The sequence below is a fragment of the Nymphalis io genome, chromosome 9, assembly GCF_905147045.1.
Source record: "Nymphalis io chromosome 9, ilAglIoxx1.1, whole genome shotgun sequence".
Taxonomy (NCBI): Eukaryota; Metazoa; Arthropoda; class Insecta; order Lepidoptera; family Nymphalidae; genus Nymphalis; species Nymphalis io.
The window spans coordinates 5,404,193-5,417,818 of record NC_065896.1 but is presented as its reverse complement, the minus strand read 5'-3'; the positions used below and the strand labels follow the sequence as shown (position 1 = coordinate 5,417,818).

The 13,626-nt window shown below is 31.8% G+C and overlaps 2 protein-coding genes across 2 annotated transcripts; both read left to right on the top strand.

Moving 5' to 3' along the window:
* The first annotated feature begins 2,696 nt into the window (after nucleotides 1-2,696).
* LOC126770846 (uncharacterized) lies at nucleotides 2,697-4,804 on the top strand. Its single transcript, XM_050490447.1, has 4 exons — nucleotides 2,697-2,793; nucleotides 3,336-3,466; nucleotides 4,013-4,142; nucleotides 4,487-4,804. The coding sequence occupies exons 1-4, from the start codon at nucleotides 2,739-2,741 to the stop codon at nucleotides 4,570-4,572; spliced, it is 402 nt and encodes a 133-aa protein (XP_050346404.1). The 5' UTR covers nucleotides 2,697-2,738; the 3' UTR covers nucleotides 4,573-4,804.
* A 239-nt stretch (nucleotides 4,805-5,043) lies between these two features.
* Nucleotides 5,044-12,708, top strand: LOC126770775 (inositol polyphosphate 5-phosphatase E). The gene is made up of 10 exons (XM_050490325.1): nucleotides 5,044-5,782; nucleotides 5,872-5,991; nucleotides 6,155-6,283; nucleotides 6,774-6,931; nucleotides 9,447-9,719; nucleotides 10,257-10,357; nucleotides 10,662-10,787; nucleotides 10,931-11,048; nucleotides 11,574-11,712; nucleotides 12,526-12,708. The coding sequence occupies exons 1-10, from the start codon at nucleotides 5,121-5,123 to the stop codon at nucleotides 12,638-12,640; spliced, it is 1,941 nt and encodes a 646-aa protein (XP_050346282.1). The 5' UTR covers nucleotides 5,044-5,120; the 3' UTR covers nucleotides 12,641-12,708.
* The last annotated feature ends 918 nt before the right edge of the window (nucleotides 12,709-13,626 follow it).

The window sequence follows — 13,626 nt, the reverse complement described above, 5'->3', positions numbered from 1 at the left end:
TAAATAATTGCGCAAAAAGTGGGTTAAACGCATTCTCCATCAGCCAACCATAAAGATTGGATTGCAATTATGTTTATGATGTATTATATACACACGTAGTAATTGTTCTAAAATATATAATAAGTATTGGAAGAAGTATGGTATATATATACAGATAAATCATTTTGGAGACGTTCCTCTGCATTGTTTGAGTAGATTTTGGAACTAATTAAATCTTCAATGCGAGTGTATGTATATAATAGTTTAATATTATAAACGTAATTGTTTATTTATATATCTGTTGACGATGCCCTACTACAAACGCAAAACGACTCCAAGCTGATTTGACTGTTGTTGATTGTAATTAATGAAATATTGTTTGTTAGACTTAAATTATAGATCATCTATCTATTTTGTTTTTAATTACAATTTCTTCGCAGGCTTGAGCATCTGGCCGTCATATTTGGTTTTGTAAAAAATGTTTGCTCCGACCTTAAAGTTACAAAAACTAAATAACTTTTATACCATCGGTGACTTTATACATTTTTATAAATATGATTCTTTGCTTAAAATTATAATAAACCTCTAAGGGTCGTTTTATACAAACATTTTTCTCGTTTGAATTCTAATTGAACATAGATACAGGTAAATAAATTGAGAAAGCTATATTGATCCAGGTTGTATGGAAACCGCTCAGTAATTCCGTTAGCAAGACGTCGAGCGGTAATTGCTTGGCAATCGATTACTCACAGCAGATGGACGGCAGTGAAATGGCTATTAAGATAAACACCGGCCAGTGCCCTGGAGACTGCGAGTGGATCACGGGAATCGGTACAAGTTCGAAATTTAAATTTTTATAAGCCAATCATGGCGTAGTTGAATAAAGTATGTTTCATACGTATGTTATTGCATTTAAAAAATTAAAAAGATTTATGCCGGATTTGTAATCATTTCCTAATTATCTTATAAGCAGTAACCATAACCACTTTCTGTATAATCTTGTTATTAATAATAATAGGTATAACAAAAAAAAGTATTAATTATACGTAACTGATTTGTAATTTGTATGAAATCACGAATTGAATAAAAATCTGATTATTTATATTCTACTAAAATTATTTTAAATATTTTTAACAGAATTTTGATTTTGTATTTTGTATTATTTATGTATAGAAGTTTTATCTTTGGTATAATAAATGTACATGTTATTAAGGGAAGATTCTTGGTAAAATACTCGTTTTTGTCTTCGCGATTATTATAATTTGCTTTCTCACCTATGCACCTTTTAACAAGCGATTATCACGTATAAACAAATCAGCACTACGTAGCCTAATAATAAATGTAAATAATTACCGTATAGATCATTTATTAGAGTCGAGAAAGTTTTCAATAGAAAACGTGCTTTGACATGACAAAATTCCCTCTAGTTTACTGTCTGACTACCTATATTCAGTGAAAAAAATCATGAGAAAATTTGATGACGTATAACAATAAAATAGTAGCCAGTTTCTGTTTTGAGTTAAGAAGACAATGTGGAAGATTAAAAGATGGCTTATTCACAGATTAGATGGCACGATATTGATCGAAATTGTTTTTATAAGTATTTAAACTAGCTAAATACCTATGTATTTGGTATGTCACGGTAGCATGCGAAAGGGATCCCGTGGCGCTCCACGTTAAGACAGAAAGAGTACCGCTAGTTTTTTGGGGGTATTCCGATGTTTGGGGCGCACTCGGCGCCTTGGAAACCGGCGAGCCACACCCTGAAGGAGTGTGGGGGCCTCAGAGGCAGCCCCTGGTGGTGATAGTCGTCGTGACCCCTCGCTGCTGGGTGGTAACGTTCTTTCTATTCCGGTGACGTTCTAGGCGCCGGAAAGTGCCACATACCCACTCCCCACTTTATGAGGAGGAAAAGCGTAAAAGCGTTTTTCCAGCGAGATAAAAAAAAAGATATTTATCAAGACTAAAGTCACTTAACTTTGGCATTGATATCAATACAAGTTTTTTTTATTGTTTTTCCTTCCATTTAAATAGAAGTAAAGAAACCGCCAGCGTAAATTTCCCACTGTTAGGTCTTCATTCCTTGGTGTGGTTTAAAGTTTATTCCGACTGGACGAGCATATGTGCCACCTGATAGTAAGTAGTTACCAACGCCTATAGATATTGGAGTTGTAAGATATGTTATTCATCGCTTACATTGCCAATGCACCACCAAATTTGAGAACTACGATGATATGTCCCTTGTGCCTATAATTATACTGGCTCACTCACCCTTCAAACCGGAACGCAATAATACTAAGTACTGTTGTTTTGGTGTAGAATAACTGATGAGTGGGTGGTACCTACCCAAACGAGCTTGCACAAAGCCTTACCACCAGTAAAAAATACAAACTATCCAAAATTATTGGTATTTAACAAAGCCATACTTTATCCATACTTTAGTTATATAATAAATGTGAATGTAACTATGTCCGTCTGTTATACATTCACTTTACATATATTGAACAACTTTTTAAATGATATATTTATGTCAATGTTAAAAACACAATGACACTGCTGAATGCACATTTATAAAGAATTAAAAATAAAAGATTAGAACAATCGATCTCTTTTGTCGGCTCTGTGGTTTGATGACGTTTATTAGTTAATAACGCAAAACAATAATTTGAATCGATAAGATATGGATTTCAATGATACTTAGATAATAAATAGGGAATCATTTGCCTTCAGTGATAGCTTTAGGATATGTGTATATAATAATGTTTGCAAAAATATTTTTGCTCGTATTTATCTGTGCATTAGGAAAAACAGTCGGTAAGTAATTACTATAACTGTCTACTCTGTAGTTTTATTATGTAAATTGCTAATGACTTATTTTAACTTAAATTTCAATTGGCTCATATTTTAGTATCGATTAAATAAAATATACCTATTGTATATAATAATATTAATATAATCATACCATTATGATATGATTTTATCATGAATTTCCTATATTATAATAAAGCTTGTGTACTTTTAAAATAATACATCAAACAAAGCAATAACTACAAAATGGTAAGTAGTCACCACCCGTACGCCGTAAAGAATATTAGCCATTTCTAACCTTGCCAATACGCTACCAATTTTCAACTAAGATATTTTATCCTTTGTACTGTAATTATACTGGATAACTCACAATTACAATCAGAAAACAACAATATTAACGATACGTATTGATGTTTGGCAATAGAATATGTAATGAGGAGTGGTACCTACCCAGGTGAGTTTGCACCATAAGCCCTACCACCAAGTATGCTATCCTGTTTTTTATTTACTAATCTATAATGTTATAATATTGTTTAAAACTTTTTCAGAATCTCTACGATGCTACGCATGTGGATTTTCTTCAGTAGATACCAACAGGGCTTGTCTCACTATAACTAATTCCACGAACAGAGTAGAATGCACTATGCAATATTGCACAATTATGCGGCAAGAACTTCGTGTAAGATTTTTTTCTTTTTATTTATAATAAAAGATTACAATGGAGATGTGTACAGTTTAGCTGTATAGTAAATTATATAAGTTTTTAAACTTATAAATTGTTTACTATTTTAATAATATTTCCGTTGACGGTTCCAGCTTTCGATGGAATAAAGCAGAACAAACGATGAATATGTACAAAGTTTAATTTAAACATTTTTTTACTTTTAAAATATGATATTATTAACTGCCTCACATTTTTACTTTCAAAACTCATCTAAAACACTATATATGTGACAAACGTAGTGTTTCTGTTGTTTTATTTTTAACCGTGCGATTGTTTATAAGGAAGTTAACGTCAATATCTATATTGTATATTTTACATAAGTTTAAAGATAATACAATACAAAACTGATACATAATTAGATTTATAATATATCATATACAACATGCGAAAAAATGCGGGAATTTTTTTTTACAATGACAGACAATATATAAAAAAAAATTCTGTTCTGCCTAAATATATAAAAATGGCGTTCTGCCTAAAAATATACTAATAATATTACAGGATCCTGCAGGTCAAATAGCCAGTTTTATACGAGGATGCGAAGATTCGCCGGACTTTTTAAATCATGAAGTGTCAGATCCAAATTTTCGAACTTATTATCGAGCCTGTACTACCGACCTCTGTAACATCGGTGAGAAACTTATATAATATCTTAGTGAGAGTAAAATAATCTAACGACAAGTAAGATAAAAATAAAGTACACATAATAACAATATGTAATCAATTTCTTATAATTGCATTATATGGTATTAATATATAAATCAAATATGTAATTTTTTTTATAGCCACAGATTAAAATTAATAGAAATAGAATGTCTGTCAACAACACATTACAACGAACTGATAATGGATTAAAATATTGTCTGTTTCAAATAAAGAAATACATAATATTATGTTTAACTTTTATATTTTGTATAATATTTTAAATCATCAAATATTTTATAAGTAATAGTTTTTATTCGTGTACTTTTTCAGGTGATGGAATACAGCCTGTAGGTGGTGGAAATTTGTCTCCTTATCCGCTATACAACGGTACGAATTTACTCGTACCCGGTACATGAGATACTTATATTTAAATATTTTATTACAATTAATTATTATAGTTTAACTATTATGTTTTCGAAACTTTACCTATCAAGTTATAATACGGATTTCATCTTTTAAATATTATTAACAATTTTATTTTACTTAATCAATCATGTGAACTTTAAGTAATGTAAAAATTATTAAATATTAATTGTTTAAAAATATATAGTATAACTTAAAGATTAAACACATTCTTGTGTATAATTATGGGTTGTTTTATTTTAATGTAATGGATATACCACTGTTTCCGTGGCAACAAACCTAATACAAACTATTTTTGTTGTATTTGAGTAGTGAAAACATAGAATTTTATATTCATTTTGTTTAACTTATGACTTTTCTTGTAATTATAAATGAAGAAAGTTTTTTGAACGTATTTTCGTACACCAATATTTGATTATATTGACATTAGTACTAAAATGACATAATGACACAAATATGTTGTTATAGGTTATGTTGTCTATATTTAGTAAAAATGTAATTAGTAACATAAATTAGTTGTTAAAGTGGTTTTAAACCAAACATGACAACATCACCTACAAGGACCAAACAAAAGTTGTCATTGCGGAAACGATTATTTGTGAAAAAATCACCGAAAGTTGGCTGCTATGTAGACACAGATTCCAATGAAGAATTTAGTCAATCAACCTCACGCCCTATGTCCCCTGCAGATCCTTTTTTAGCACACAGTGCGCACAACTCTGAAACTAGTATTGATAATTCTCATAATAATTCAAATTTTAATACGAGGCATTCAGCTGATCATTATCAGACTTCTCATCTAAACACAACTACTTACGACGATGATAGTAATCCAAAATGTTGTAAAACATTCTTTAGAAGATCTCGGCCTAGGAGCTTAGTGGAAGGTCACGGTTCGAAGGACGACTCGTACTCAAGACCATGCAGTCCAATAAATAATTCTAGTAATAATAGTTTAAGTGATCAGACAGTATCTCAAACAAAAAGTGAGGAAATACCAAAAGTAACAGTGAATTTTCCGAAATGTGATGATGCAAAAAAATATTTTGAGCATTCAGGTTCTTTTGAAGGCATTAAACCGAAAAGTAAATTATTTGTTAAAAGATTATCAGCCGATCACTTGATATCCAATGAATCAAAACCATTGTATCATTCATCCTCACCTGAGAGTGATAGAAGCAGTTCTTTAGATCGTAAGAGAAGGTAAGTTACTTTTTTTTAAAACCATGCTTTAAAACTGCCTTCTAATATGTTAATGTATTGTCCATGTTTGTGCCATGCCACTCTATAAGGAGTAAGTCAACAATAACAAGATCAGCTTCTCGCGCAGGGAGCACTGACAGCTTGGTTCGTAATTCCCTGCTTGCTGCACAAGTGTTGCGTCTTATACCCACACAGGAAGCAAAGCAAAGGTAAAGCCAACATTAATATGCTTCTAACAATTGCTTATTAATAAAAAGTCTGCTATGGGTTCGATCAATAATGGATTCTATTCTAAACAATGCTGAAAAATGAATGTCTATGTCAAATATTTGAAATTAATACAAATAATATATTCTTTGCACTTTTTTATAGAAACTATTTATATGGAAGACTGGCATCACATTCTTTGCTTGGAGCTGCTGAGTTGGAACATGTATTCCCAGATCGAGAAGTGAAGATATTTGTTGGTACCTGGAATATGAATGGGCAGGCACCACCAAAGTATGCTTGAATAGAAATTAATATATTAGTTATTTTTCTAATAGATAAATCTTCTTATGTACTAAATGGTAATGGGCCACCTGATGGTAAGTGGTCACCAACGCCCATAGAGATTGGTATTGTAAGAAATGTGAATCACTTACATTGCCATCGCTTCCATTGCCAATGCACCACCAACCTTGAGAACTAAGATGATATGTCTTCTGTACTGTAATTACACTGGCTCACTCACCCTTGAAACTGGAACACAAAAATACAAAGCACTGCTGTTTGGCAGTAGTATATCTGAAAAGTGGGTACCCAACCAGACGAGCTTGCACAAAGCCCTACCACTAGTAAAATTTAAATTCATAATTCATGTCACATAATGAAGCAAAATTAAATAAAATTATGGTTTTTCTCTTTTTCAGTTATATCTTGTCTTTACTTGTAAAATTGTTGTATAAAAATATATGTTTTTTTTTTAATTTAATGCGATATTGACCTTTAGGGAACTAGCAGATTTTATATTCCCCAATGAGGTAAAACATGTCCCGGATATCTTTGCCATTGGCACCCAAGAATCATATTCAGAGCGAACTGAATGGGAAATCACCATACAAGAAGTGCTGGGTCCATCACATTTATTGCTACACTCTTATTATTTAGGTATGTTATTAAGTGTTTATAGTCAAGTTACATTAAAAAAAGAACATTTTTTTAATATAAAAATAGCGACAAGCCGATTGGCATGGTTGGTAGATATTTGCCTTTTACGCCGAAGGTTGTGGGTTCGATTCTCACCCAGGACAGACATTTGTGTGCATGAACATGTCTGTTTGTCCTGAGTCAGGGTGTAATTATCTATATAATTATGTATTTACAAAAGAAAAGTACTATATGTAGTATATAAGATGTCTGGTTTCCATAGTAGAAGCTCTGCTTAGTTTGGGATCAGATGGATTAAAAGTAGGCTAGATGTGTCAAGCCATCTAACCAAACAAGCAAAGTTTCATACTAGGCACAAACTTTTTTTTTTATTTATTTGTCTGCATCAGGACAATCTGTTTATCGAAAACAATAATCCTTCAGTTTGTTTTACATAATATGTTCTGATTGGCTATTTAGCAATAGTTATTTTTTGTTAGAACAACTTACTCTTTGCAGGCCAAGCAATATAATAGAGTAGGGAGACTATGTCATTAGTGGAAGTTATGTTATTATGGAAGTCGATATAGATATTTTTATCTCTCAAATTATGATAATACAGATCAAATCAATTATGTACGATCGATAACATAATCAATGTTTCATATTGTATTAGAATATTTTGATGTCATGAATGGAAAAATTACATATTTTTTTTTATACAATAGGAAGGCGGACGAGCATATGGGCCACCTGATGGTAAGGGTTCACCAAACGCCCTTAGACATTGGCATTGTAAGAAATGTCAACCATCGCTTACATAGCCAATGCGCCACCAACCTTGGGAACTAAGATTTTATGTCCCTAATGCCTGTAATTACACTGGCTCACTCACCCTTCAAACCGGAACACAACAATATCAAGTATTGCTGTTTTGCGGTAGAACATCTGATGAGTGGGTGGTATCTACCCAGACGAGCTTGCACAAAGCTCTACCACCAGTGAAATACATATGTTGTAAACAAAACTTTTTGTTACATTAATTAAATAGTTATCTAAATCATTTCATTATATTTTCTAAACATAGTTGATATGACATAGTGATGATGACAGATCTTAAACGCATGTAACGTCACATTGTTAAATATACGTCTAATGCAATCTATTCAAATATTATAAATGCGAAAGTAACTATCTCTTTGTTACGCTTTCACGGCTAAACCACTGCACCGATTTTGATGAAATTTGTTATGAAGCAAGCTTGAACCCCAAGAAAGGACATTGGCTACTTTTTATACCTAACACCTGCCCCTTCCAAAACACGCTGGTAAGGTCGTGGGCGGAAATTAGTAATTAATAATCGATGCAAATATATCTCTATTACTCAAACAATTGTTAGAATTATGGCACCTTACGTCGCTGACGCCGCGGTACACGATTCGTTGCGTTCAAAGCATACCTCCTTGACGACGGACAAATGATTCGAGATTTCGTATATGATACATTAATTCTCATTCTCATATATTACTTGAAAGTACCTGATTCTCACAATTTTGTACAATAGAAAAAAACTACAGCTGATTTAGCTTAGAACTCTAGACGTAAAGTTCGTATGACGGGATGATTGCTTGAGCATTTGAAGCTCGTTTAATGCGACAGTATGTAATATTATGTAAAAAAGAGGTTTACATTTTACTAGATTATCCAAAAGGTTTGCAGATATCGGATATAAAAACTAGTACGTACCAAAATAGAATAATACATAATTTAAATAATAAATTCATATGCCAACAACTTGATGACGTAATAAGATTAATTTTCACCTCATAATGAATTATTTTATAATTACTAAAATTATAAAATAAATCATAATAAACTCAAGATTTTTAGTTTATTTGGCTAAAACATGAATTATCATTGGTCGGTGACAGGCACTGAAGCAATAGCGACCAATAAGCGCTCAGATTAAAGCCGAATAATTCATCTATATGCGTGCGCGCACACGTACTTACGTATATTTTTTTTTATTTCTTACTTCTCACTATATACATTTATTTTTGTTTTTTGTTCATATAAACGGGGGTGGAAGCCTGGTGTCTTGTAGAACAGTTTATCTATTGCAGTCTTCACATTATTTAGCTGATATTTAAATGTTATATGTTAATTTGTAAACTTTATGTGAAGAAATAAATAAAATATTATTATTATACAGATTTGATCAGCGTTTCAAAAGTTAACGTCAAACTTGCTAACTGCAATTTTAAGTTTAAAAAAAAACGATCACTCTGTTTTCTATGATGTAATTCCTTACATATGTATTGCTGTAGACCACATGGACATGGAATAATTAAATGAATATAATGATGTAATAATAGGTAATGTTTGTAAAGTAATTCCTTAAGCATATGATATAGAAGCTTAAAGAATTATTTTACTTAAATCATGCTAACATATTTTCTCATAAAAGGAAACGCAAGTGTGTCCTGAATGAGAATTAACAATTAATGATGTAATTGTCAGTTAATTATAATTTTAGGTACAATACATTTGACGGTATTTATAAGAAGAGATCTTATATGGTTTTGTTCGTTACCCGAAGATGCGAGTCTTTCTGTTCGTCCCGGCACTGCATTTCGCACCAAAGGAGCGGTAGCGATATCCTTTGCATTATTTGGTTCAACGTTTCTCTTTGTGACCGCCCATCTTACAGCTCACCAAGAAAAGGTGAAAGAAAGATTGTCAGATATCAAGAGAATAATAAGGTCGATTGATTTGCCTAAAAATTTGCCTTGCAGGCATAAAAGTAAAGGTAAGTCGGTAAAACTATAACTACAAGGTTCAAGGTAGAAAGTTTTGTCAGGCTGAACTACAATATTTAAAGCTAAGCTAAGTGTAGACACAAAAAAAACATTAATTTTTTTTCATTAGCAAGATAAATTATTAAATGATATTTACTAATAGTAATTTATATATATATAAAGTATATTTGACAGAAAATTGTAAAGGTCGCACTTTATTTGCCTAAGCGATAGCTAAGTTGCCTAATTCACAAAACAATTTAAACAAGGGCAGTGCTATGCCACTGAGTGAAATAACTCTAGACGGTCAACGCAAGTATTACGACATACGGCAAAAACTGGTTTTTTTTTTTTCTAAAACCCGACAAGTGACCAGAGAGACGTGTTTACTATTTGTCGTATTTGCTATATTAATGCAACTGAAATGAAGTAGATTTCCTACATATTAAATGTCGAACTATTATGCAAGTCTGTGTACACGCTAAGCCATTCTAGACATTCACAGATTATAAATGATGCAAGTTTTTTTTTTTTTTTTATTATTACAGATGTCACTAACAACTTCGACTATGTGTTCTGGTGTGGTGATCTTAATTTTAGACTTGGTGAACCGAGAGCTGCTGTTTTAAGATGGATCGAACAAACACAAGTATGAAATAATTTAGTATTATTTTTACATATGGCAATGTAATATATGGACTATGTTTTAATTGTCACTCAATTGATTCGTTCAATTTAATCACACTTATTATTTTAACTTTCATTCAAGATACAGATTATGATAACTTATTCTAATAAGAACATGTTAATAATTTAACAATAAATAATTATTTAAAAAAACACTATGAAATTTGAAGAAGAGACATTATTTATTCAAGCTTCTTTTATCAGACTTGATCTCAAATTCAATATAATTTATAGTTCTATCATAATATTGCTCTTATTGTTACCAGTTTCCCCTCCCACCGAACCTGCCACATGGGTTGCTGCATGCGGATCAGCTCACTGCGGTGTTGGAAGATGGCGCTGCCTTTAGAGACTTCCGGGAAGCTCCCATTACGTTTCCACCTACTTATAAGGTTATTTTTCAAATAAGAAACCTCGGTCAATTTTTCAAATTTAGTAAAAAGAATCAATGTTCTTTTTTATACAGAAAATAACGAATACTTATTAATGTAAATTTAAATTGTTCTTTTATATATATAAAATTTGTCATGTCCAGTATGACCCAGGCAGTCAACAGTTCGACACGTCCAGTAAACAAAGAGCGCCGGCTTACACGGATCGAATATTGTACAAAGCTAAATCCTTGGGGTCCAATTCGTCGTCTGCATTTTCAGGTAATCTTAATCTTAATTTCTAAATTTGATAAAAAAAATACGGCATATTTTTTTGCTTATAAATTCACCCATATCGTGGTATAAGTCATAACACCTTAGTTATCATTGCCTTTTTTAATTTTTGTTTCCAATCTAGTAAGCCATAGTAGTAAGTAGTAGTAAAAAAGCCGAGATTAAAAGGCCTAGTGTTTAGAACGCGTGAATCTTAACCGATGATCGTGGCTTCAAACCCGGGCTTGCGCCACTGAATTTTTATGTGCTTAATTTGTGATTATAATTCATCTCGTGCTTGACGGTACCGTGAGGAAACCTGCATGTGTCTAATTTCATTGAAATTCTGCCACATGTGTATCCTACCAAACCGCATTGGAGCAGCGCGGTGGAATAAGCTTCTCCTCAAAAGGGAGAGGTCTCAGCCCAGGCCGTTATTTTGTTTTATATTCTATAAATATGTTTTTGGTAGATCATAAAGCGTATTTATTAGTATAAATATATATTATTTGTATGCTCTATTTATAATTCTAGGCCTACGTCGTATCAGCAGCGTAGCCGTCCCGTCCGGTCTGAAGTGTTTCGCATACAACTCGGTGCAGTCGGTGGTGACCAGCGACCACAAACCCGTGTGGGCGCTGTTCTCGGCCGCACTGCGACCCGGCACAGACGTGTAAGTTATTAGTAATAAATATAATAGCAATATTGGCTATAGTTCGTTTCGTGTAACTTTGCCGCTGCCAAAACGGTATTTAACTACGCAGGGCTTAATATTACGATCAAAACGTCTAGTGTGCATATGTGACAATCAGAATAGGCCTTTATTTTCTAAATATTATCATAGGGTTAGATAATGATACCTGGTCACTTTACGAGTCGTAATGCTTTTTTAATAAGTATTATTAATTATAAAATTATAAAGAAATTAAAAAAAAAAGAAAATAAACTAAAATCAAAAATACATTAGCAAGATGAACAAAAGCAATGCTTTTTTATATATATTTTATTGATAGGAATTGTATAGAAACAAATTATGGAAAATGTATTGATGTGTAAACATCTTTAACAACAAAAAAGCCGAGATGGCCTAGTGGTTAGAACGCGTGAATCTTAACCGATGATCGTGGGTTCAAACCCGGGCAAGCACCACTGAATTTTCATGTGCTTAATTTGTGTTTATAATTCATCTCGTACTTGACGGTGAAGGAAAACATCGCGAGGAAACCTGCATGTGTCTAATTTCATTGAAATTCTGCCACATGCGTATTCTACCAAACCGCATTGGAGCAGCGTGGTGGAATAAGCTCCAAACCTTCTCCTCAAAAAGGGAGAGGAGGCCTTAGCCCAGCAGTGGGACATTAACAGGCTGTTACTGTAAACATCTTAGCGCTCGCTACACGGTAGGGGCTATCTGACAGTTCGAGCGTCAAATGACGATAGACTCACACCATTTTGTTATATATATTTATTAATATTTTTATTTCAGCGTGCCCTTAGCCGCTGGTTTGTTCAATCGTGAAGTTTATTTAGAAGGAATAAAACGTCGACGAGCGCTTCTCGACCACGCCCCCGGTACGTCCGCAATATGCAATATTCAATAATAAATACACACTTAATACATTGCATTCAACATAACAATCATAATTTTGATGAAATTATCATTATTATATTTTTATCATTACCAAATATTTATATAAATAACAAAACTTTTTTGTTTCTTTTTTGTTTTTTTTTTTCAAAACATATTTTATCTGTATTATTATTTATGTAAATTCAGTAAATTGATTTACCATTGGTATATGACTATATCAACTATTATATTTTACATTTTTATGTATTATTTGCTTAACAACGATATAAGATAAATCAGTAATTGATCAAAAAAAAAATAATTCAAAAACACATTCATAATTAGTTATAGAATTAAATTGAGTATTAATATACCAAAGATTATTTTGTTATTAGTTATTTACATTTCAAAAATTATATATTATTTTTACATATTGAACATTGACTGGAAACCATAGAGTATTAATGTACTTTAAAAACCTGTACTGGTTAGCTTCATAGTATATTAGCTTACTATATTATAATAATGAAATAAATATTAAAAGTGAGAATTTCGTCAACTATAATAACTCTAGTCAATAAATGAGGTTTTAAATAAACAATATTCAATGTTGACTAATTAAAATAGTGATTTCCTATTTTTAATTATTTTACTTGTAGCAATGAGTGAAATTTACTAATTAACTAAACTGAATAGGTATATTTGTGTAAGATAGAATATCTAGAAAAATAATTGTTCAAATATTTGTATATTAGTGTTAATGTATCGAAAATATTTGTGCCAACGTTTGTAATATATCATCGCTTCAATTTAACGTTAACCAAATTCAAATATTACGTTAGTAGTTTTTTGATAGTGTCGTTCGTCCAACCGTAAATGCATATGTAAAATTCAGATACTAACGTCGAGAGAAGGCATACTTTTTTTGTTATTTGAAAATTTTATTAGCACATTTGGCTAAGTATAAACTTCACTCAAATCGTCAATTTTTTTTGTTTCTCGTTGAAATGGTTCTTT